The 23,558-nt window shown below is 36.1% G+C and overlaps 1 protein-coding gene across 2 annotated transcripts; it reads right to left on the bottom strand.

Annotated features, from left to right (window-relative positions):
* Nucleotides 1–219: 219 nt before the first annotated feature.
* Rab40 (RAS oncogene family member Rab40) lies at nt 220–23,416 on the bottom strand. 2 transcript variants are annotated; one of them, XM_089240263.1, is made up of 7 exons: nt 23,162–23,416; nt 11,505–11,769; nt 10,599–10,659; nt 7,176–7,236; nt 6,054–6,131; nt 2,539–2,761; nt 220–862 (listed from the first exon to the last, which is right to left on the bottom strand). In XM_089240263.1, the coding sequence occupies exons 2-7, from the start codon at nt 11,665–11,667 to the stop codon at nt 618–620; spliced, it is 831 nt and encodes a 276-aa protein (XP_089096389.1). In that variant the 5' UTR covers nt 11,668–11,769; nt 23,162–23,416; the 3' UTR covers nt 220–617. The 2 variants fall into 2 exon arrangements, with proteins under 2 accessions (XP_089096389.1, XP_089096390.1); XM_089240264.1 differs by lacking the exon at nt 23,162–23,416 and adding an exon at nt 13,218–13,335.
* Nucleotides 23,417–23,558: the final 142 nt, after the last annotated feature.

Here is a 23,558-nt window from a genome sequence, read left to right as displayed (position 1 = left end):
AACCAAAGTCCCGATAACAATAAACAAATTTTTCCCATGTTATAATATTGGTATGCACCATTCTTAGCAAAAGTGATAACAACACCTAAATGATAACATTATCAGTGATTTTAAAAAGCGGCATCGACTGTACCATATCCTGAAAATAACCCTATATAACAATGAATGCGAATATAATTTGCATAATAACAAGTACAAATGCAATCAGTGACAAGCAAGTGAGCAAATAACATTTTATAAATTTTAATATAAAATATTACTATACATTTGGACATGAATTATACAGCAATTCTAGCAATCATAAATCTTGTACATTACACCAACTGCCACTACTCGCTCATTCATCACTTCATATAACAAACAATCTCCTTTACTTCAAATGAGAAAGGGAAGAAAAAAAATCTTTACAATGACTGCATGCTAATTACAAATCACATTCAGCTCGACCCTTCTTCAGTCAAGATATGCCTAAATTGGAGCAAACCTCTACGAGACAAGGGGGGAAAACAATTTGGCAACATGGTAATTGATATTCCCCCCCAACCACATTAAAAAGAAGAATCCATGGGAAATGACATGATGAGCATATGAAAGTCATCAACAGACGATGAATGTGGCTAGGATATTGTACAACTCCGTCGACACTGTGAAGTGAGAGAGTCACACGGATGATGCTGAAGTTGTTTTGTCTTTTTCAGAGACTTGTCTCGTGTTGGTGGGATGTATGGCCGAGACTTGTATGTTGTCATGGAGTACGACTTTAGACATGACTTGAGAGCTACGGGTAAGGGGAGTTGTTCGATGCTATATACCGTGGTCCTGGCCACGATGGCACGGCAGCATAGCTCTTGAAGAGAGAGAACTGTACGAAACAAGAAAAAAACATTAAATTTTTCTCTTAATCCATAATTTGAAATACAATAAAAACTTAACCAGATTTAGTTATAGTCCCCCAAAGTAAAGCATGGCAGAAACTATGAAATGCATAGCAGAACAATCTCAATAAGAATTTTAAAAAAAGAAACTCTTCTGGTAACTATTATGTGAATATTTATGGCTGAATGTTTTCAGGCAGCTGAGGGCTCATTGCAGAAAAATGTACAGCATTCTGCTTTTAAGGGGTTATGGTGACCTCTGTTATGCAAATAAAATATATACGTCATACATATAATAAATATCTTCAACTTATATTGAAAACCTTGCACCTAAATTTTTTTTAATTACTTTTTCACAGTTTTAAATCGAGAACATAATATTTCACCTACTATAACTTTTGAAAAAAAAATTGGCAATAATCTGCTCTGTACAGAGAAAAAAAAAATTAACCCCTTTCTGTGTGTTATTCAGTGGGAAGTCCCACCCTTTTCTGCTCTTCCTGTACAGGTGAGAATTTTTTGAGATATACAAGGTTTTCATTATAAGGTGATGATATGATGCAATATATAACTATAATGACCTCAAACATATGCAGTCAAACCTCAATTTAATGCCAACATCTGTGTTGAAGAATTTAGTTACAATAACAAATTTGGCATTATATCAAATCACAGTCCATCTGGTGCTTCAAGGAGCCTCCTTTTTCATGAATATACAGCAAAATCTGTCTTTAACGGAACCTGTATTACCCCTTTAAGTGGCAATTGGAAATCATGAAACTCCTTTTCGAAATACTATATCTTTTTCAATTTCCTCCCGATTTTCAACCAGTGCAAACTAAGGGGTACAGGGAAAAGTTTTCTATTAAGAAATTATTTCTACAAAATATCTGGACTTTGTCAATGCTAAAAGAAGAGGCTTTTATAAAGATGAGATATCTCGTCATTGCCACTTAAAGGGTTAAGCAGAAACCTGTCTTTAACGTAAAAATAACCCTGGATTAAACGGAGCCTGTCTAAATGTTATCCTACACCTATTCCTTATGGAATCATATTTACCAAAATGTTACGATGAAGCAAATGAAAATAAGTGATTTTTATGTAACTCATCGATAAAGGTAAATATCTAACTCATTTTTTGTTTCCCACATTTTTTTCATTGTCTCTCCCATTCACGGACTTTCAATTTTTACGAACTAATTATCAAATTTTTATGAGTTTGTAAAAACAAACATATTGACTAATTTCCTACTAGTTGAGCGATGCTTTCTCAATATGTTGTCGTGAACTTTTCAAAGCTGAAACATAAGTGAATGCAATATTCAAATCACGCCACAGCCTCTTCCCCTCACACCATGCAATTTCTGGCTGTTTCCCACGTTCAAGAATCTCTGTGGATTGCAGATGAGATCATTGCATATCATTTGAGACAAGATTATTATAAAAAATAATTTTTTTGCTCTACTTTTATTTCTTGATTTTTTATAATTTTACCTTGTACCGTGGATCACGCTGACCTTTTTTCTCAAATCAGAAAAATTTTCATGTTCAGATTAGCGGCAACTTGGATCATAAATATGCGGTAAATATACTGTGCATAAAAATCTGATGATATAAATCATTTATAAACTATAATGAATAAGAAAAATTAATGGAAAAATACCTCGATTGCATCGCCAAAGTCTCTCCATACCATTTCTCAGAAGAGCCATCCGAGACAGTTCAACAAAGGACTCTGTGATATTGTAATTACATAAAGGACTGACTTCAAAGAACACCATGCTGTGCTTCCTTGCATAGGACTCGGCTGTACCCTCGCTTACCTGACGTTTGAACGCCAGGTGAAGTCTGTTGCCAATCAATATTTTTGGGATACCAGGAGCATGCTGGGAAAAAGAATTATAATTCAATTTTCAGTTTTACAAGCCGCTTCACATTACAGATAAAAAACTCCAGCAAGAAAACATAAAAGAATTTGGATTTTTTTTAAAAATCCTATCGATATCAAATAAAATGAAGATGAAAGGGAAATATAATTTGGTGCAGGCTGGGAGGCAACCTGCAGCACTGCATGGTACGAAAATTAGCAAAATAAAAGATCCCACGAAGGTTTGCTACTTAAATGTTTTCATATGAAGAAACATTCGTATACCCTTGCATCACTCTGTAAAAAAAATTGGATGTAAATGAAGACTTATAAGTCGTCTATATTAACAAGTTTTAAAAAGGAAAGCACAATGTTGTTGGGAGATAGAATAACTTGATAAGAGCAAAGGTTAAATGGCAACCATATTTCCTGTATTTCAAGAGAACAGAACCACTAATTTTTTTGCTCCCACGTTTTTTAAGCCCCATTCCACTCTAAATCTATGCCTCGTTTCAAGCCCACATGCAATGAATAAGTGTCATTTTTTTTTTCATGTCTCTAAAAATAGGAGTAGAGAAAAAAGTTTTAAAGAAAATAAATTTCTTTTAAATATTTTAACATGCTTAAATTTCTATCACGCTGAAGATTTTGAATAGAATAAATATATATCCTGTATACAGGATGTCACTTGCTGTCCTGTAAGTCAATATGGCCTTTGTCTTATCACCTATTCATCATAGAGGTATGGTTTCACTTTAAAAAATGTTCAAAATGTGTTCAAAAATCACTGTTCCAGTTCTGAGAATGAAAATGCAATATGTTACAAAATAAAAAATCTAAAGTTTCATGCATCCCCCCCCCCCTCCAACTTCCAATTAGAAAATTGTTACCCTATTTCCTCTGAGGCAAAAAAAAAATCCCCATCTCTAAATGCAATATTTGCTGAGATATTCAAATTCAAAAACCAGAGAAAAGTTGGGAAAGAACAGCTTAAATGAAGGAAAGAAGCATAGTCTTTTAGTTTATATATTCTGTTCTTTCCCAACTCCTCTAAAAATTTTTGAATTTGAATATATCAGCAAATATTGCACTTTGAAACATGAAAGTTTTTTTGTAGATCTCAGAAGATACAGGACAACATCTTTCTCTCTAATTAGTTTTCTTAGGACAAGGTGTCCATATGAAAATTCAAAGTTATTCTGTGACACACTGTATTTCGGCTCTTGAAACTGGTACAGTGTGATTTCTGAACACATTTTGAGATTTTTTTTATAAATTGGAACCATACCTCTACTATAAAAGAGCGATCAAACAAAGGCAGCATCAGGACGTAGAGAACCCTTTTTTATACAGGATATATGACAATCTTGAATGACAGCAATAAGAAATAAGCTACACACACGCACACTAAAATGCTCATGTTCGAGAATGTCAAACATGACTATTTAAATTTTTTGATATCGGTAAAAGCCAGGTAAAGGAAGCTTGCTGCTGATATACATAACAATACTTTTAAGGGGTATAGTATGTGATTTGTATGGAAAGGAACTGAACCGTTGATATGGACCAATGCTCGTTTGTCTGGCTATTAGCACCATGTTCAACAGTTTTTCAAAAGTAATATGGCATCAATTTCGTCATTCGACATTGCTCAATTTTCAGTCATTAGCCCATTTCGATCACAAGCAGAATATTTTGCACATTTTTAATTCATCTCATCGCCAAGCATGGAATAGTCAGGAAAATAGTGACATCCCTTATCTATCCCCGTACAAGTGGAATAGCCTGCTACCCCTTCATGCCAATGGTCACTTTGTGACAAATGTGAAGCAATCTGTGATTGTTTCTTGAGGTGAAGAAAAATACTCAGAGGTTCACTAATGTTTTTTTTTTTAATAAGTGCATTGAAAAAAATAGTAAAGGTAAAAAAACAATGCCTCTGATTGTTTTCCAAAAGACTTCACTTGATGGTGCACCAATTACATTAAGACTCATCCAAACTAAAGCTGCTAAAAAACTTCATGACAGAGGCAGAATTTTCCAAATGTCTATTCTGTCAATGTACATGTACACTTGTATTTGCAACATGTATATTCTACAGTGAAACCTGTAAAAAATGGAGCCAAGAGGCTGAAATTATAATTCCAGTTTCTGACAGGTTTATGTTTTATGAAGGTACACACAAAACTATATGCAGTGATTTATTTGTCATTTTGCAAAACTTAAATTTTGAGAATATCAAGCTAACTACTATAAATCAACGAATATTAAAGAAACAAATATTTATTTTGCATTTTTCATGTTTGCAATTTCCAATTGCAATGCGGTTGAAATTTCATATTTAATGTAATAATAGTTATCTAATAGTTTAACTCCAATACAAAGCGTTTACCTGAATAGTAATGGAATGAACACTTACTTTAGTAAAAAAATTTTAATTGAAATAAAAAATTGATAAATTGTCTACCTTTTTAAAAATAGAGATAATGAGATCAACAAACAATAACGTTTGCAAAAGAAATGTTCTACATCTCTGTAACATTTGAATTTTACTTTTCTCTTGCCTTTATCACCTCCATTTTTGCTGTTTACATCCAAGACATGCTTCTTGCAGATGGTCACCACCTCTATACTGAATAAAAGGCTAAAACACGTATTGTTAATTGTGAACCACAATTCAATCTCATCTTGTCTATCCCTCTCCAGACCTAGTTTAAATGGAAATTATCAACATTTTTCTAAGAAACTGGAGTGTTTTTCCTAACAAAAGCAACCATATCCATTGTAGATAATGTTAAACTGGCTTTTACTAAATTTTGAATAGTAAATCTGCTTTCACCCAAGCGCAACCCCTTATTTCCAGAACCAGTTAAGATAGATATGCATTCATTGTTTTTCTAAGTAAAAAAGTTTCCTAACAAAGGGGGAGGTCAGTGAAACTTAATTTCATCCCATCTAAAGAATAAAAACTTGGCCAAAAATTCTTTCCGTTTCAGCTGATTTTTTTTTAAAATATAAAAATAGATAAAATATGCCTTTTAGTGTTAGACAGTTTCTAACTTGAAGAAGTTTCCCGTAATTAAAAAAAATTTATTATTCCCCAGACTATTTTACTGTTCTGTTCACAATAGATTTCTATCTCGTACAGCGTCCATCTTAGGATTTACTGTATCATAATTATTACAGATGATACCAGACTTTAAAATTGATGCATATTTATGTTATCCAAAAACTCTTTTTTTACTTGGACTCTGTCTTAGTTATGTCAGACACAATCTTGGTTTTAGTTGTATATCAAAAAACAAAATTACCTCTTCTACTTCCGTCAGCCACCTGTCAATTCCATCAAACGACCACTTGTTTGTGATGTCGTAAACCAGTATTATACCCTGATTGAGGAGAAAAAAATTTCAAGCTCTTCAATAGGCAGCAAAATAACAAAAAAATAAAATCTTTGAAATTGGTAATTAGACCATCACCTAATATCTCAAAATCAGTTAAATCTCCATATAACAGCTTTCAGAACACTGGAGAAAATTATCACTATAGTGGGAGATTAATAGTAATACATGAAAATCTTAATAAAATGTACATTTATCACTATGGAAATCCCCTAAGACTAAAGAGTAGTGGTATCAGCATATGTAAGTTTCATTAAACATGCACATAAAATATTGATTAAAAAGCATTAATGAAAGAAAAATCAAATATTTATTTGTAACTATGAATAAACATTTTAAATAAGATTATGCTATCAACACAAAATTAACACAATTAAATTTTAGTTTTGGATTTTATTACAAAACTCAGAGATAACTGAAAACTGAAGTTGTCTCCACCTTCTTCAAAATCACTGGCCCAGAAGCTTTGATTTCATTAAAGGGGATCACCAAAGTCACATAGAGCATGGGTAAGTCTGATGGGAGCAGTGCGTATAAGATGTTTTGTTGGTCCAGATATGCTGGCACCATTAAAACCAACAGCGATTTTGCTTCTTCAATAACAGTTTAAAAAAGGCTGAGGCAATGCAAAAGATGGGTTCCAGTACTTCTTCCAAGAATAGCAGAAACCCTGAGAAAAAAGCCACTGCTAGTCTTTGGGAACGATTGCAAAACAAACCATGGTGAGTTAGACTCCAACTAATGTCGTTTGTGAGTAATAAAATAGTTGTCATTCATTGGTGACTAGCCCAAGCACAATTATTTATGTGGCTATTTACCGTGTTCAGTCAAAATTACTGATAGACATTAATGCAGTTTCAACAGCCACATCTATGAATTAATGTCACATAGTACATGAAGTACTAGCAATAATGAATTACATTTGTTAATGAAAAAAAGCCTCGAATATGATATTTGCTGAAAATATTAACTTCTGTTACGCTAAGAAATTAAGACACCCACAAATACTTTTATGTTTATAAAAAAACACACCTGAGCACCTCTAGAATATGACCGGATGATTGTTGAGAACCTTCCTTGTCCAGAAGACTCCCTAGAAATGAATATGCAAAATATGTATCAAATATATAAAGAGTTTGGTTTTTGCAGCTATTGTCAAATAAAAAAGCAGTTGTACATGCAAAAGACTATCATCAATAGGCCTATAAGTTCATTCTCTCGATGTTTCCTCAGCAGTTGGCATCATCATCCGGTGTCTAAGATATCCAGTAGCATAAGTTAGACACCTCCTGATGATGCAAACACTGGTGTTGAGAAAATGAACTTAAACCAATAATGGGCTTTTGCCTAGAGAATTCCTGTTCCAAATCATGAAGGTTTGGACTAAAGCGGTGGGAAAAAGTTTAAGAACAAGAAAAAACTGTGCCTTTCAAAGAAATGTTTAATTTCAGAGCACAAGACTGATCAAAACACTCTTGATGGAAGTGACTATTAAATGAGAAAAGTTTGGGGAAAAAATGTTTAAATGAGAAAAATTATGATTTTTTTGTTAGGAAACAAAAAAGATCTGTGTGTGTTCTTATACTTTTTTCCAGAATCTGACCTTCACCATAATTTTAACAATTTTTTTTGGAAACAATGTATCACGCGTCAAAATTATTTTCCCTGAAAAATATGTTTAGTTTTGCTTATAATTATATATTGTCCAAAAAACATATGTATTTACATATACAGGTGTTTTAGGTGATGTTTTTCCCCCTCTTGTGTACTCAAACTTTTCCCCACCTCCTTACAAAGAAAACACAAATGTTATCACAGTAAGGTCAATTGTAGATAAAACATGTTTGGACACATAATTAGAATCCTGAGGTAAGCAGCAAAAACATTGTTAAGTGATAATCTGAGAAATTAAAATAATTTGTCAGAATTATTACTTTTGCAATTAAGCATATTTTAAATATATTGCGTATTGGCAAAAAAAAAGCTTGCATAAAGGAAGTACACATTACTTCAAGAACTATTTAGAGAGCCATGGTTCCTTAAATCCTGGAGCAGGGACCCTAGGCTGGTATCTTTTGCATTACTTCCCCCCCCCCCCAGCAGACTTTCACGGGCCCCTCTATAATGAACTTACAGTGTGAAAAAACAAAAAATGGATATAACTGTCCCAAGCCCTGTCAGCCCCACGCTCGTGGGGACAATAGGGAGAGCACGTTGAGAAAACCCCTTTTATATAAATGACTTTTTTTTTTTGGCTTAATAATTCTACAAAGAATACTTCTTGGTGTTTCTGAAAAACTCATATAGTTGTCGCCATTACTAATGTCACAGATAGGGAAGATGTGAAGTGCTTTTTCTTTTATCTTTGAAGAAATTGTATGTTCCAGTTTTTGATATGCTCTTATCTCTATTTTATTCCATCTGAGTAGAATGATCACCTGATAAAAATACACTCAAACATTGATAGTTAAGTAAACAAAGAGTAACAAACAACGCTTTATCACAGTGGGAACATTCTCCAAGTACTAAAGCCAGGTGCGCTGCTACTGAGAGAAGCACCAAGTGTAATGATAGAAAAGGGAAAGAGCCTGTCAGTTTAAAAGAAATGCAACAAAAAAGGTGAGAGAGCGCGTGGTTTCATAAGGGAATTCAAGAGAAAAATTCATCATACGTAAATTATCCTTACCACACAAAGACTACAATTTAATATGAATTAAGAAAAGTTGGTATATCTCAAACAGAACTTACAAAGCTCACTGAGAGAATTACTTTCATAATACAAACCAGGGTAATGGTTAAATTATAGATTCAATAAAGAAAGATGTAGAGTTGTGCACAGAGAAAGTATAGCCCTATCTCGTAATATCACAAGCTCTCAGGCAAAATGATGTTCTGCCCCCCCCCCTCCAGTTGAAAGTTTTTACCTACCAATTCACATACTTACTCTCGGAAATCATACTACCAAACCTCACAATCACGAAGTCCCCTTTATGCACTTGAGATTTTTTAGATGATCAAATTATGACTTTCGGACATTTTGTTACAACACACTGAATAAAATTCAAAACTTCCTCAATGCATAGCTGTCACCTTTGGAGAAAAAATAAAGGAAGTTTTCACACTGATCTAAGTTCTGTGCAAAAATGAATATAAAAGGGATTTTTCATGAATAAAACTAAAATTGTAGGGATATGTCCCCTTTTGAAATAAAGGAAGTTTTCACACTGGTCTAAGTTCTGTGCAAAAATGAATATAAAAGGGATTTTTCATGAATAAAACTAAAATTGTAGGGATATGTCCCCTTTTGTAAAAACGAGATATTGTGCAAGCCATCGTGATTAGCACCAAGCCACCAATCATCACCCCAACCAATAGGTTAAATCAGTATTTCTTACCCTTTTTTTCACCCACGGCCCCCTTTTGGACCATATTTTCTTCTCATAGCCCACCCTCCGCCCTTACACAGGAATAAAAATCGATTTATGATTTTGTCACCCTCCTCCTGCTTTAGTCTAATTTTCTAAACTACCCATTCTCTGAACTTGCCTCCCGGAGCAGTTATAGAACTTACCTTCCCCCCTCCCATAAACACAACTTTGTCCAAAAGTGTGGGACCCTCCCTTCTTAATGAATCAATTTTATGAATAAATACATAGACAACAAAAATTTTATGAATAAATACATAGACAACAAAAATTTTATAAATGAGGACTCTGGATTTCAGTTAGCTTCCCTCCTGTGGAGGTCTATCCAAGACTGTTCCCTCCATAATAATGTTACAGAGCCTTGCACTTAGCTGGATAGAAATAACAGCTTGCATATTTACTTACTTATATACTTACTCTCGAAAATCATGGTGCCACATGCTACAGCTCTAGGTGACCCCTTTAACAACCTGTCATGGCTCATTTCATTTTCACCCATGCCCCCACCCCCAGAATACATACTTACTCTCGAAAATCATGGTGCCACATGCTACAGCTCTAGGTGACCCCTTTAACAACCTGTCATGGCTCATTTCATTTTCACCCGTGCCCCCACCCCCAGAATACATACTTACTCTCGAAAATCATGGTGCCACATGCTACAGCTCTAGGTGACCCTTTTAACAACCTGTCATGGCTCATTTCATTTTCACCCGTGCCCCCACCCCCAGAATATCTGATGACCGCAAGAGGGAGGGCATATGGACCACGGTTGAGAAACACTGGGTGAAATTATCGTCTCTCATTCCCGCCTTGAAGTTGGGAACCGCAGAAAACCCACTTAACCTACAATTTAAAGATTTATTTAAGACTAAATCCTGAATGATTGTTCATTCTGAAAATAAGATTCAAAGGCAATTGGTTTGGTAATTGAACAAATTTCCTTGCTAAACAAATGGCTGCCAAAGGTGTCGTGAAATACACGAGTATCAAAAACTTAAAGCAGACAAAACAAAAACGCTATGCATACCATAACTGTAATTTGATACGTTTGCCATCCAGAAGTATAGTTGTAGTTTTGTACGCAACACCTATAAATGTAATTCAAACATTAGAAAATTTTATGAAATAAATAGAAAAACTTACAGCAAACAGCAACACATAATTTCTACAATCATCTCTATGTCCTCATTGATACACTCACGCAGTGAACCATATAATGAACTTTAACACTAGAAATGATGGTGGTGGTCATTTCAACCGCAAAGTTACTTTGACATGCAATTATACCCAAACGATTCATCTCACGTTTTTTGAAATTCTGTGACTTTTCTCATCTTGTTCTTAAATTCCTAAAAATTAATGTTTTGGGTTCTACCTAAGTTCTACCGAGAATGCAGGTAGAGGTCATTTTGACAACTACTCATATCTAACTAATATGATTAAAAAGCATGCAAAAATTGACTTAATTAACATTAATATTGAGTTTGTTAAGATTAGATCTGTCAAGACAGATGGCTTCTTTATAAGAGAGGATGACAGCCCCCCCCCCCCCACTCCACCTCAATATGAATGTAATTTTCCCTTTGTATTATAAATTTAATATAGAAGGGCTTGCGGAAAATTCTACTGAAGATCTCAGCTTAGGAATCAAGACCCCTTAAAAATGAAATTACTTGCATTCATTGGAAAAGAATCAAACAAAAGAAATATGTTAAGTGCTTTGAGAAGGAATTTTAAAAAATTCCATTACATCGAATTATCCAGAATCGTGAAGTATCGAAACTCTACTGTAATATGAATTGCTCATAAATACAGGATTATGATTGAGGATTACTGAGCATTTACAGAACATTTCACACTGCAGTCTTTGACACAAGGGATAGGAAGGGAGGGGTAACATAAAAAACAAAGCCTGGGAAATATAAATTATTACCGGATGATCCGCAGAATGGAGACTCTTGCGATCCATCCTCCAATCCGCTGAGTATTTCCTGTTTGCCGACATCGCTATCTCCGACCAGCAAAAACTTCAAGAGGTAATCGTAAGACTTCTGTTGGTTTGAAGGCCTGCTGTTTGTTGCACTTGACCTACTCATGAGTTCTGAATAAACACAAAATCTGTACTTCAAGGGTCTCAAGTTACATACAAAAAAATCAACGATTGATTCCAGAGCTCCATCTTCCTATGCACAAGACAACTGTGGGTAGGGGGGGAAAAAAACCACATAAATAAGACAATACCAAAACTTAGAAAAACAACAAATATTTTTGTCCCCCTTAAAAAAAACCATCCGATATTTTGGTTATTATTATCTTAGTCACTACTGACAACACTGAGTGCCAACCCCTGAATAATTGTCATGGAGAAGTATGCACCATATTTTAATGTGTATAACAGGGCTGAACAAATTGCCAAAAAATCGTGGAGTTAGAACAATATTTTTTAGGCACTAAAAAAATTTTTACCCGAAGAAAAAGGTCCGAAATAATGGGGTTTCTTACTTTTTCAGAGCATACTGATCCTATTCTACGTTGGTAGATATACTGCTATAAATTCCAAACACGTTGTGCTGCTCTGAACCCGCAATTTAGTAACACCAATTTTTTAGTTCCCATGGTGACCTGGCACATAGGATTTGTCCAGCCCTGGTGAATAAGGAACCCTTTTTTAAAAAATAGGAGGGTTTTTTATACATTGTATCCTGCAGTAGACTATCGCTAATCCGGTACATATCAAACCAGGATGTGCCAGATTACTAGAAGTTCATTCAAAAACCCCATTTAAATGATATATAAACTTCTGCGCACAGACATATTTTCCTCTAAAATGCCCGAAAAAATGCTGGATAACTGGATGCGGGCTGAACTAGTACACTGCAAAAGAGCCTAGCCTACTGTATTATAGATATAGCTTTTCAATTTTTTTTCCAAATTTTAAGCCCAAACAATCGGTGGGTTCTTTATAAGCTACATGTTAAAATACAGCAGGTCACAGAAAAATTAAGAATTTTTTAATATTTTTTACAGATAAAATAGTATGCCAGTGGCATGGTAAAGCAAGTAAGGATTCCCAATATACAGTGTACTTTTTTGTCGCCATGTTTTCAACCATGCCCAAACAGTGATATGTCGCTAACGCAATCCCCTCTGGAACATTTTAATCACAGTCAACTGCACAATTAATTTCTCCGAGTGTTACCTGCAGTGCCCACTTTTTTTTTTGAAGATGCTTGTGTGACATGACGACCTGGGATCTCTTACAATCCTGTTGTTCAATTAATCTTGTTTAGGCCCCAGGGTTCGTTGGTTACCGGAAACCACCCGAGGCTTCCGCTGACAATCCGGTTCGGGTCAGTTAGTTCGCTTAGTCTGACGGTCCGGAGGTGGGGTCTCCTAGCCGTCGGGCGAGAACGGGGCCAGAGGTCGGGCTACCAACGTCCCATATAAATTCCGCTTTACATCTATGTCAGAGATCCCAATAGCTCGTCTGGTTACCTTCTCTTTCCCTCTGGGGGGTTCCCGTGGTTCGTCGGTGGAGGCCACGTCGAGTCGTCATCGTCAAACTCTATTTTAATTGTGTAATATATTAGTGCAATATAATATAAATGTTCAGCAAAGTGTTATATAAATATGTAATATATTTTACCTCCATGCCGTCGGTGGTTCCTAGGACCATCTCACGGTTTATAATGTCATGAGTTTTTACAATGTGCAATAGGCCTAAAAGTTGTGGATCCTGGCCAGATCTCCAATTTGATATGTTTGGATGCCAGATTTAATATTATAATGCTTACAGTATTTCCTTTTCTCATGAAGTTATGTAAATCAGATACAAGTTAATACCGCACCTTCTATGTTGTGATTGGTTCTTCAGTAAGGCATTGTGGGAATGCTACTATATAAAAGCCAGCTAGAGATGTGCTGACGCCCTCTCTACCTACCTACTTCCTCACCTACGACTAACGACCGACTTAATCAGTAAGGCGTCACGCCCTGTCATGGTGTGAGCCAGATCGTCTCATAAGTAACAATGAAGTTACAATAATAGAAGTGTGCCTTGACGCTTATCCCGTCTCATCGCACGTAAGGTTTCAATGTCGTCGTGATCCAGTGATCGGTTAGTGGTCAGACCGGCCACCGTGGACTTTCATCTCCAGTTCCATGTGCAGTGGCTGAGCTTTCATCTCAAAGTGTGTTTACACCAAAGTCGTCTGAAGCTGGTGACGACGAATCTTTGGCTGTGTGGCAGACACCTGGGAGTATCTACCGGACGATGTGATAAGACGTGAAAACCTGGACAACGGCGGTGAGATCGATTCATATTTTTGTTTCATTGTGACAGTGAGAGAAAAGACTAACTGTGATAATTGTGATAAAACATTAATTAATAGTTTAACATATAAAAGGGCCTGTGATAATTGTGATTACGCTGATTAATGGTTTAACAATATAATTGAATAAATGTTATAGTTCTATCTAAACTTTGTCTATTCCATTGTTGTCATCCACTCAATGTTTACTGGGGGAAAAAATATTGAAGAACCGGGAGGTAACGATCAAGAACGTTACATAAATTCTGGGGGCTCGACCGGGATCAGTTCATTGATTTTGGATGACAGTTTTGGAATCGCAATGTTGAGATCGTATTTTTAATCTCGGGTTTGAGTTTTTGTGATCATTTCGCAAATTCATGTTTTAATGGGCGATCGCATTGCAAATTCGTGTTTAAACGAGCGATCGCGAACATCGCTTGTGTTTTGTTAGTCGATCTAGTCGTGGGTATTATATCTAGTCAAATATTATGATCGTATGATAAATTTGAACTTTTCAAAAATGTTGTGATCGATGATCGAACCCAATTTAATATTTTTTTGTTGCACTTGTGTTTTGATTCTAATATTTTTTACGGGATTTTTTTTTTTTCCGCAAATATTTTTGATAAATTAATGTTTAATTGTAACAATGAATTCTAGTTATTTGAATAGTACGCCTGGATATTCAGGTAGAGATGATTTTTGTATACAAGTTGAATCCGATCATAATGATCTTATTTTCGAGAATGACGATCGGACTCGATCGGGGTTTTCACCCACGATCCCATTAAATTCCGGCAATTCATTTACTGGGCTAGCTTATCCGAGTAATGATCGTTTAACATTTTCCGGACATAATAATGTTCGAGAATTTTTGAGCAAGTGTGATATTTTCTTTTCTCTACAAAATATCCGGGATGAAATCGAAATTGCAGTAAGTGCCTTTGAGGGTAGAGCTCAATTGTGGTGGGCCAATATAGGTAAAGATGAACTTCAAAAAATGGATTATGGTGATCCTTGGGAAAATTTTAGGAAGTTAATGCTACAAACATTTTCACCGCATCATACACGGATTGAGTTGGCTCAGGCCTTATTTTCTCAAAATTATTTGAGTGGCTCCTATTTGGACTTTGTCTTGTATAAACTTGAATTATTTAAATCTTACGATTCATCGATACTGGTATCTGAAAAAATTGAATTGATCATCAAACAATTTCCACCGCGGGTAAGAACCTTTTTGGAAATACGTCAACCAGATACGTTGCAAAAATTATTTGTGTTGTTGGATCAATACAACTCCTTTCAAAATTCAAGTTCTCAAAATTATCGAAATGTACCTTTTCAGAGGTCTAATTTACCAAGAGTGCCCTTTCAGTCTCGTAATGTACAGGGTTTTACTAGACCTCCTATGCTAAAGACCCAGGCACCGAAATATTCTCAATTAACTTGTTTTGGTTGTAATCAACCCGGTCATGTAGTTCGAAATTGCCCTTTACAACAAAACAGTGGACAGGGAAACGGGCCTACAGGTACATAAAGAGGGGTGGTGTTCCTGTGGTTTCTAGTACCTCTCAAATTGATTTTTTATTTCCGATTGTTAAAATTAATGACAGTTATGTAAGAGCTATAATTGATACTGGGGCTGATAAATCAGTGATCAGCCTTGAATTGGCACAGAGGGTGTGCAAAAACAAAAATGAAATTAGACCCTATATAGGAGGTAATTTTCAGTTGGCCTTGGGCGAGTGTTGTCAACCTGTTGGAGTTCTAATGACTCGGGTCGAAGTACGAAATAGTACTATTGACACGGATTTGATAGTTCTCGCCGGAGCGCCTACTGAGGTCTTGTTGGGAATAGATATTTTATCTAAATTGGAGTTAATAATTGATTTCAAGCACAAGGAACTGAATGGAGGACTTCAGCAATATAGGGGGGAAATTGACAAACAAAAAATTACAAATCTAATTGAATCTTCTGAATTTTGTGATAATCAGAAAAAATTATTGTTTGAATTGTTGTCAGAATTTGAAAATCTTTTTCGGGATAAACCAGGTAGAACACATTTAATAGAACATAAAATTGTTACACAGGGTGGCCCTACTTTTAGATCTCCATTTCCCCTACCTAGGTGGAAAAAACAATTGGTTGAAGAACAGGTTAAACAAATGTTGGAAGATGACATTATAGAACCGGCTTCCACCAGTTGGAGTTCACCTTGTTTTCTTATCAAAAAGAAAACGGGAGATTGGAGATTTGTTATTGACTATAAAAAACTTAATAAAATTACCGCTCCAGATAGGTACCCCTTGCCATCGATTGATCAGATACTACAAAGAATTGGCAGCTCAGCCTTTATATCCACTTTTGACTTAGCGTCAGGATATTGGCAGGTGCCAGTAAGGTTTGAGGATCGTGACAAAACTTCTTTTGTCACAGACTCTGGCATGTACCGCCTTAAGGTCATGCCGTTTGGCCTTAATAATGCGCCTGCCACCTTTCAGCGCATGATGACTATGGTACTTGGTCATTTGGTGGGGAGGTGTACAGAGTTTTATCTGGATGATATTGTTGTTTATAGTTCAACTTTTGAACAACATTTACAAAATTTAAGAATTGTTTTTTCTTGTCTTCAAAGGGCGGGGTTAACATTAAAACCAGAAAAATGTTGTCTATTTAAGAATAATTTAGAATTTTTGGGTCTAAATTTGTCCCGTGAAGGATGGCATGTTAAGCCCACACAAACAGAGGCTATTTCTCAATACAAAAGACCATTAAATGTAAAACAACTCCAACGATTTCTTGGACTCTGTAGTTGGTATAGACAATTTGTTTCTCACTTTAGTAATATTGCGTATCCTTTATATCAATTGACAAAAAAGGGATATAAATTTCATTGGACAGAAATCCATCAACAGGCATTTGAGAAATTAAAGAGGGCTTTAATTGATACTCCAGTATTAACAACCAGAAAGGAAGGTTGTAGATTAAAGATTTATACTGATGCTTCGGGTATAGGAATAGGCGCTGTTTTACAGCAAGTTGAACCTGAGGGCGAGAAACCCTTGGCTTTTGCTAGTCGTACACTCAATTCGGCAGAGCAGAATTACTCAGTTTCGGAGCAAGAGGGTTTAGCAGTAGTATGGGCATGCCATAAATTTAGGGGCTTCTTTACAGGAGAGTCTGTAACTGTGGTCACTGACCATAGAGCTGTAGCCTGGTTTTTTGATGCAAAAAATCTAAAGGGAAGACTCAGTAGATGGGCCCAACTTTTGCAAGAATATCCTCTTTGTTTCGAGTACCGTAAAGGTTCAACAATGCAAGTTCCCGATGCCCTATCACGGATGCCCTCTTCATCAAATGATGAAATGGATTTTGAGGAATGTATTGATAACAGATTATTTTTATTTTCTCTTTTGGATGTTTCGGAATTGGTTACCAAACGGAGACTGGAATACACAGACATCATAAAATATTTTCAAGAAAAAAATTTGGGAAATAGAATTGTTGATCATAAATTGGAAAAATATTATCTTTATGAATCAGATAAATTGTATTATTTACATAAACATGCAAAATTATTGGTTATTCCTAATGCATGTAGAAAAAAAATTTCTTATGGAGATGCATAATCATCCCACTTCGGGACATATGGGGGTAGGAAAAACTTATCAAAGATGCTTAAAGCGAGCCTATTGGCCTGGTATACGAAGGGATGTCAAAAATTATGTACTTAGTTGCCCTATTTGTCAAACACGAAAGTTTGACAATAAAAAAAGATGGGGTCCTATGGTGTCCTCGACTGTAAATTTCCCAGGAGAGGTCGTAGGAGTGGATACCATGGGTCCTTTTCCTGTTTCCTCTAGGGGAAATGTGCATCTTTTGGTAGTGGTAGATTACTATTCAAAATGGGTTGAAGTTTTTCCCCTTCGTAGAATAACAGCCTCTGTGGTTGCCAAAAAATTTGTTTTTGAATATTGTACAAGATTTGGTTTTCCAAAAAATCTTGTTTCCGATAATGGTCCCTGTTTTATTTCTAATTTGTTGAAAGAAACTTGTAATGTCCTTAAGATAAAACAGCGATTTATTACCCCATATCATCCACAGTCTAATTTGACAGAAAGAATAAATAAAACATTGAAGCAGATGATTGCCTGTTTTATTTCTGATAATCACCGTACTTGGGACAAAAATTTATCTTTCTTTGGTTTGGCTTTACGGTCTGTTCCGTCTGAAACCACTGGTGTCTCTCCCTCGAAGTTGTTTCTCGGTCGTGAGCTTGCTTTACCCTTTGACTGGGCTCTGGATACCCCAATTTGGGAAAGGGCCAATATACCAGATATTTTGGTTCAACAGGTTAAGGAAAGAGTTAAAAAACAGCAAAGGAGACAGAAGTATTATTATGATAAAAGGAGAATTCAACATGAGTTTAGGGTGGGAGATAGTGTGTTAGTCCGTACTCATTACAGATCCAGCGCCCCTGGAAATGTTATGGGCAAACTGAAACCTAGGTGGGATGGACCATTTTTCATTCAAAAAAAAATGTCACCTGTTGTTTATTTAATTCGCGATCAGGGTTTTGTGATTGTTGGTAAATATAATGCCTGTGATCTTAAGGCCTTTATTGTGGCTAGGGAGAGTGGAGAGATTAATCCTGAAACTAGTCAATCTTTTACTAGTCAAGAGGCCTTCCCTATTCAAGAACAGACATATCGGTCAGAGGATGTTAATTCTAGTCAAAGTGCTATTGCATCTAATGGAGAGTCTAGTCAAAATTTGAATCCTTCGATTGAACATGTATTTAGTGATGAGACAGTGCCAAAGGTTAGAACACGTTCTAGTTTTCATAATCCTCGTAGATTTTCTGATCTGATGGTTCCTTTACAAAGAGGTTGGCAAAGAATGCTAGTTAAGAGAAAGAAAGGACCTCGCGTGGACGTATATTATTATAATCCTGACGGTTTAAAGTTCCGTAGTTCAGTGGAAGTTCTCCGTTATCTCAGTCAACAGGATACTGATCTTCGGGTTGAAAATTTCTGTTTCAATGGTCAAAAATCTTTACAGGGAGATAATTATCGTATTGTGGGCAGACGGTAAATTAAAAAAAAAAAAAAAAAGTTTAATAGATTTGTTCTATTTAGGTTAGGTATTATTTTATGTTGTCTCTGTGTTTCACTCCTTGTTTGAGTGGGCAAATTTTTGAAAATTTTTTTGTCAGGGTAAAAAATTTTCTTTTGCAGAGGGGGAGGAAGTGTGACATGACGACCTGGGATCTCTTACAATCCTGTTGTTCAATTAATCTTGTTTAGGCCCCAGGGTTCGTTGGTTACCGGAAACCACCCGAGGCTTCCGCTGACAATCCGGTTCGGGTCAGTTAGTTCGCTTAGTCTGACGGTCCGGAGGTGGGGTCTCCTAGCCGTCGGGCGAGAACGGGGCCAGAGGTCGGGCTACCAACGTCCCATATAAATTCCGCTTTACATCTATGTCAGAGATCCCAATAGCTCGTCTGGTTACCTTCTCTTTCCCTCTGGGGGGTTCCCGTGGTTCGTCGGTGGAGGCCACGTCGAGTCGTCATCGTCAAACTCTATTTTAATTGTGTAATATATTAGTGCAATATAATATAAATGTTCAGCAAAGTGTTATATAAATATGTAATATATTTTACCTCCATGCCGTCGGTGGTTCCTAGGACCATCTCACGGTTTATAATGTCATGAGTTTTTACAATGTGCAATAGGCCTAAAAGTTGTGGATCCTGGCCAGATCTCCAATTTGATATGTTTGGATGCCAGATTTAATATTATAATGCTTACAGTATTTCCTTTTCTCATGAAGTTATGTAAATCAGATACAAGTTAATACCGCACCTTCTATGTTGTGATTGGTTCTTCAGTAAGGCATTGTGGGAATGCTACTATATAAAAGCCAGCTAGAGATGTGCTGACGCCCTCTCTACCTACCTACTTCCTCACCTACGACTAACGACCGACTTAATCAGTAAGGCGTCACGCCCTGTCATGGTGTGAGCCAGATCGTCTCATAAGTAACAATGAAGTTACAATAATAGAAGTGTGCCTTGACGCTTATCCCGTCTCATCGCACGTAAGGTTTCAATGTCGTCGTGATCCAGTGATCGGTTAGTGGTCAGACCGGCCACCGTGGACTTTCATCTCCAGTTCCATGTGCAGTGGCTGAGCTTTCATCTCAAAGTGTGTTTACACCAAAGTCGTCTGAAGCTGGTGACGACGAATCTTTGGCTGTGTGGCAGACACCTGGGAGTATCTACCGGACGATGTGATAAGACGTGAAAACCTGGACAACGGCGGTGAGATCGATTCATATTTTTGTTTCATTGTGACAGTGAGAGAAAAGACTAACTGTGATAATTGTGATAAAACATTAATTAATAGTTTAACATATAAAAGGGCCTGTGATAATTGTGATTACGCTGATTAATGGTTTAACAATATAATTGAATAAATGTTATAGTTCTATCTAAACTTTGTCTATTCCATTGTTGTCATCCACTCAATGTTTACTGGGGGAAAAAATATTGAAGAACCGGGAGGTAACGATCAAGAACGTTACACTTGCGCTTTTCCCCTTTTTTTGAAAGTTTGAAATATTTTTATAGCATGTTTTTTATAGCTCGAATGTGTCAAGACGTAATATGACACCCCAAAAGTGGGGAAGGGAAGTTATAATGTCCTGTGACTAGAAGAAATGCTGTTGATGAATTTATGTGGAACCATAGTAGTTCAACCTTTGCTAAAAGATATGAGTAATAAAACAAATGCATCTTCACAAGGGAATCGGGGGAAAAAAAGCGATGGGGATACAGCTTTGCAAAACATGACAAAGATAATAGTAATAATAATCTCAGACCTTGAAATATATGATATATATATAATTGATGAAGTAATAAAGTAGAAGGATGGCTGTACAAATGGCAGCACATGTATGACAAGTTATTTCGTCATATCTATGTGAAAAAGACCAAAAAGTCTGCGCGTCGGCAAATGCCGTTGTAGGCCCCGCCATTACGTATGACTGCGACGGCCGTAACCCCTTGACTGGTTAAACGTTATTGGGTGTTCTCATCATTCACCAGTAACTTTATCAAACAGCACCAAATCGGATCTATCAATAAAAAAAAATAGTCGAAGCAGGGATATACCATATATTGGGAATTTATCCCAAGTAAGTTGCTAGAAGATATACTTTAGTTATACTGTAGCTCTCTAAAGATGAGCAAGCAATTTCAGTTAGCAATGAGTGTTTATGGCTTTGCCTTAGTTTTGGATTGTCCTGTAAAATTTTATTTTTGTGACTCGTGTGACTTCTCATGTCAACACTACAACTCATGGGCATAAATTTAATTAATCTCTGCCCCCATACTCTCGAATCCTATATATACAGAATGCACTGTAGATTCGATACAAGACAAAAAAAAAGATAGATTCAATTGATTTAAACACAGCGCTCTTCAACACAAAAGCCTATTATTACTAGCGACCTCTAGGAGTGACTTCACCTTCAGACTATGACATTACAGACCAATGATAAACAACAGTAAAAAAACTGAAAACCTAGAAGCAGAAAAAACAATTACATTATAGCCGACAGAAAAAAATGGCAATGGCTGACCAGGAAGAAAAACACCAACAGGCTAAGGAAATTGTCAAATAAGTGGATCAAACTAAGGGTGCTCAACCTTAAGGAGAGTTTGCAGGCTACTTCATTGGTTTGAAAACATATCACAGCAACAGCAACTTAAGTGATCTAGGAATGTGCGCCAGGTCACTTAAGTCATTTAGAAATTCAAACTGTGGACTGCTTCCATGATCTAGAAGTGCCACATGTCACTTAAGTGATCTGGGTGTAACTTAAGTGGTCTGTTGATGTGGCGCAGGTTACTTATTAATCTGGGAAATGTGCTATGGATCAGTGAAACAGGATTGCAGGTCATCCAAGTTATTTTCAAATGTGACACAGGTCACTTAAGTTATATATAAATATATCAGAAACCATTTGGGTGCTATGTCTCTCAAGTGATCTGTAAATATGTCGCAACTCTATTAAGTGATCTGGAAATGTGCAACGGGATCACTTAAGTAATCTACAAATGTGCCTGCTTGGTTCATTTTTAGGAAATTAGGTTTGGGATCGCAGACCACATCAGGTTATCATTTGATCATTTTTGTACACACAAGGGCTAATTAAGGGCTAGTTGGTTAGCGCACCAATCCCTCGATGAGTATAAAAAACAAGCCTGCCGTTTGGAATAGACAATAAATTGTAAGTACCGGGACTCCCTGCGGTAGCAATCTTTTGCTGCGGTCAAGTCGCAATTTTTTGTTGTACCCATGTAAGAAAAGTTTTCTGACAAGGACGAACCAGGTATTGAACTCGCGACACCTCTAAACATCTTTTGGTATTTTAGGTGAGTATCTTATCGACCAGGCTACCGCGCCCGGCTATGAGTTAAGCATATATGGATTAAAATATACCTGTTCTAATAACAATTCAGTAAGGTGATACATCTACGTGTGGTATAATTTAAAATTGAACACACTGTAAACGCTAGATTGTTTCCTGTCACGAGAAATGCGGTGAAACATGCATGGAAATTCGAGAATGTCATTAACATCACTTATTGTAGGCAGGGTATATATTTTTCATCAAAATATAGACATGGATACTTACTATTGCAGTAAAACCTCTCTTTTGCGTATACCAGAGAGATAAAAAAATCTGTCTATAAAACAGGGGGTGACTGTTAATCAGAGGTTTGAAATTCATACATTTATTATACAAAGGGAACTGAAAATCACCAAAAATCGCCAAGTTGCCCCCTTATACCAAAGCTGTTGCAAAGAGAAATTAATATCCATAAATGAGGGGTGACCCCATCTGAGAGGCGTCCGTTAAGAGGAGTTTTACTGTATTATGGTTTCCTAGTAGAACAACTGAAATCGCATTTGATATTACAAACTATAGCATCAACCTTTCACTGCCTTCAATAAAATATTTCTATCGATAAATCATGCGCAAAAATGCAATAAAAATTCATGTTAAAATCATCGACTCATAAACAATGAACATGTGTGCACTCTACCTTATCCCCACTAAGAGGGCAACTTTTTAATCTGAGCTAAGCCTAGGTACAGATTTTTCTCATGATAAAGGAAATAATTCACGCCTCACTACATCTACACGATAGAAATAAGCGCTCTGATTTCATGTTCAATGCTATTGAAAGATTGTAGGATAACTCACCTTTTCAACTTACACGTATTTACACAAGCAAGAGTTCTACGTTCTTTCAGTAAAGTTAAAATACTATACAGACCCTAGACACGATAAACATCAATCATATCAAGGGAAATTTCCATGTCATGAATGATCTCATTATAAATTAAATAATTTTATCATGAGTTTTTCCGCAAAACCCGTTTTTCTCAACAATAATAGATGAAAATCGCTTCCGTTTTCAATACGACGAATGGCCTGATTTTTTTGTTGATTTGCGTGCAACTGGGGAGATGGGAGTAGTTGTTATCTTCTTTTCCAAATGATCTAATTTATCGATCAGAGATTATTCTAATAAAGATGGCACTTGCGAAAAAAGAAACTTCATTTTCAACAGCACGTAATTTTTTTCAACTTTTATAAA

The sequence above is a fragment of the Pholcus phalangioides genome, unplaced genomic scaffold, assembly GCF_987345545.1.
Source record: "Pholcus phalangioides strain wild (caught in Gottingen) unplaced genomic scaffold, Ppha-v1.0 ptg000012l_1, whole genome shotgun sequence".
In the NCBI taxonomy this organism is placed as follows: Eukaryota; Metazoa; Arthropoda; class Arachnida; order Araneae; family Pholcidae; genus Pholcus; species Pholcus phalangioides.
Note: the sequence above shows the minus strand (reverse complement) of the source record. Positions and strands in the feature narration are given on the sequence as shown.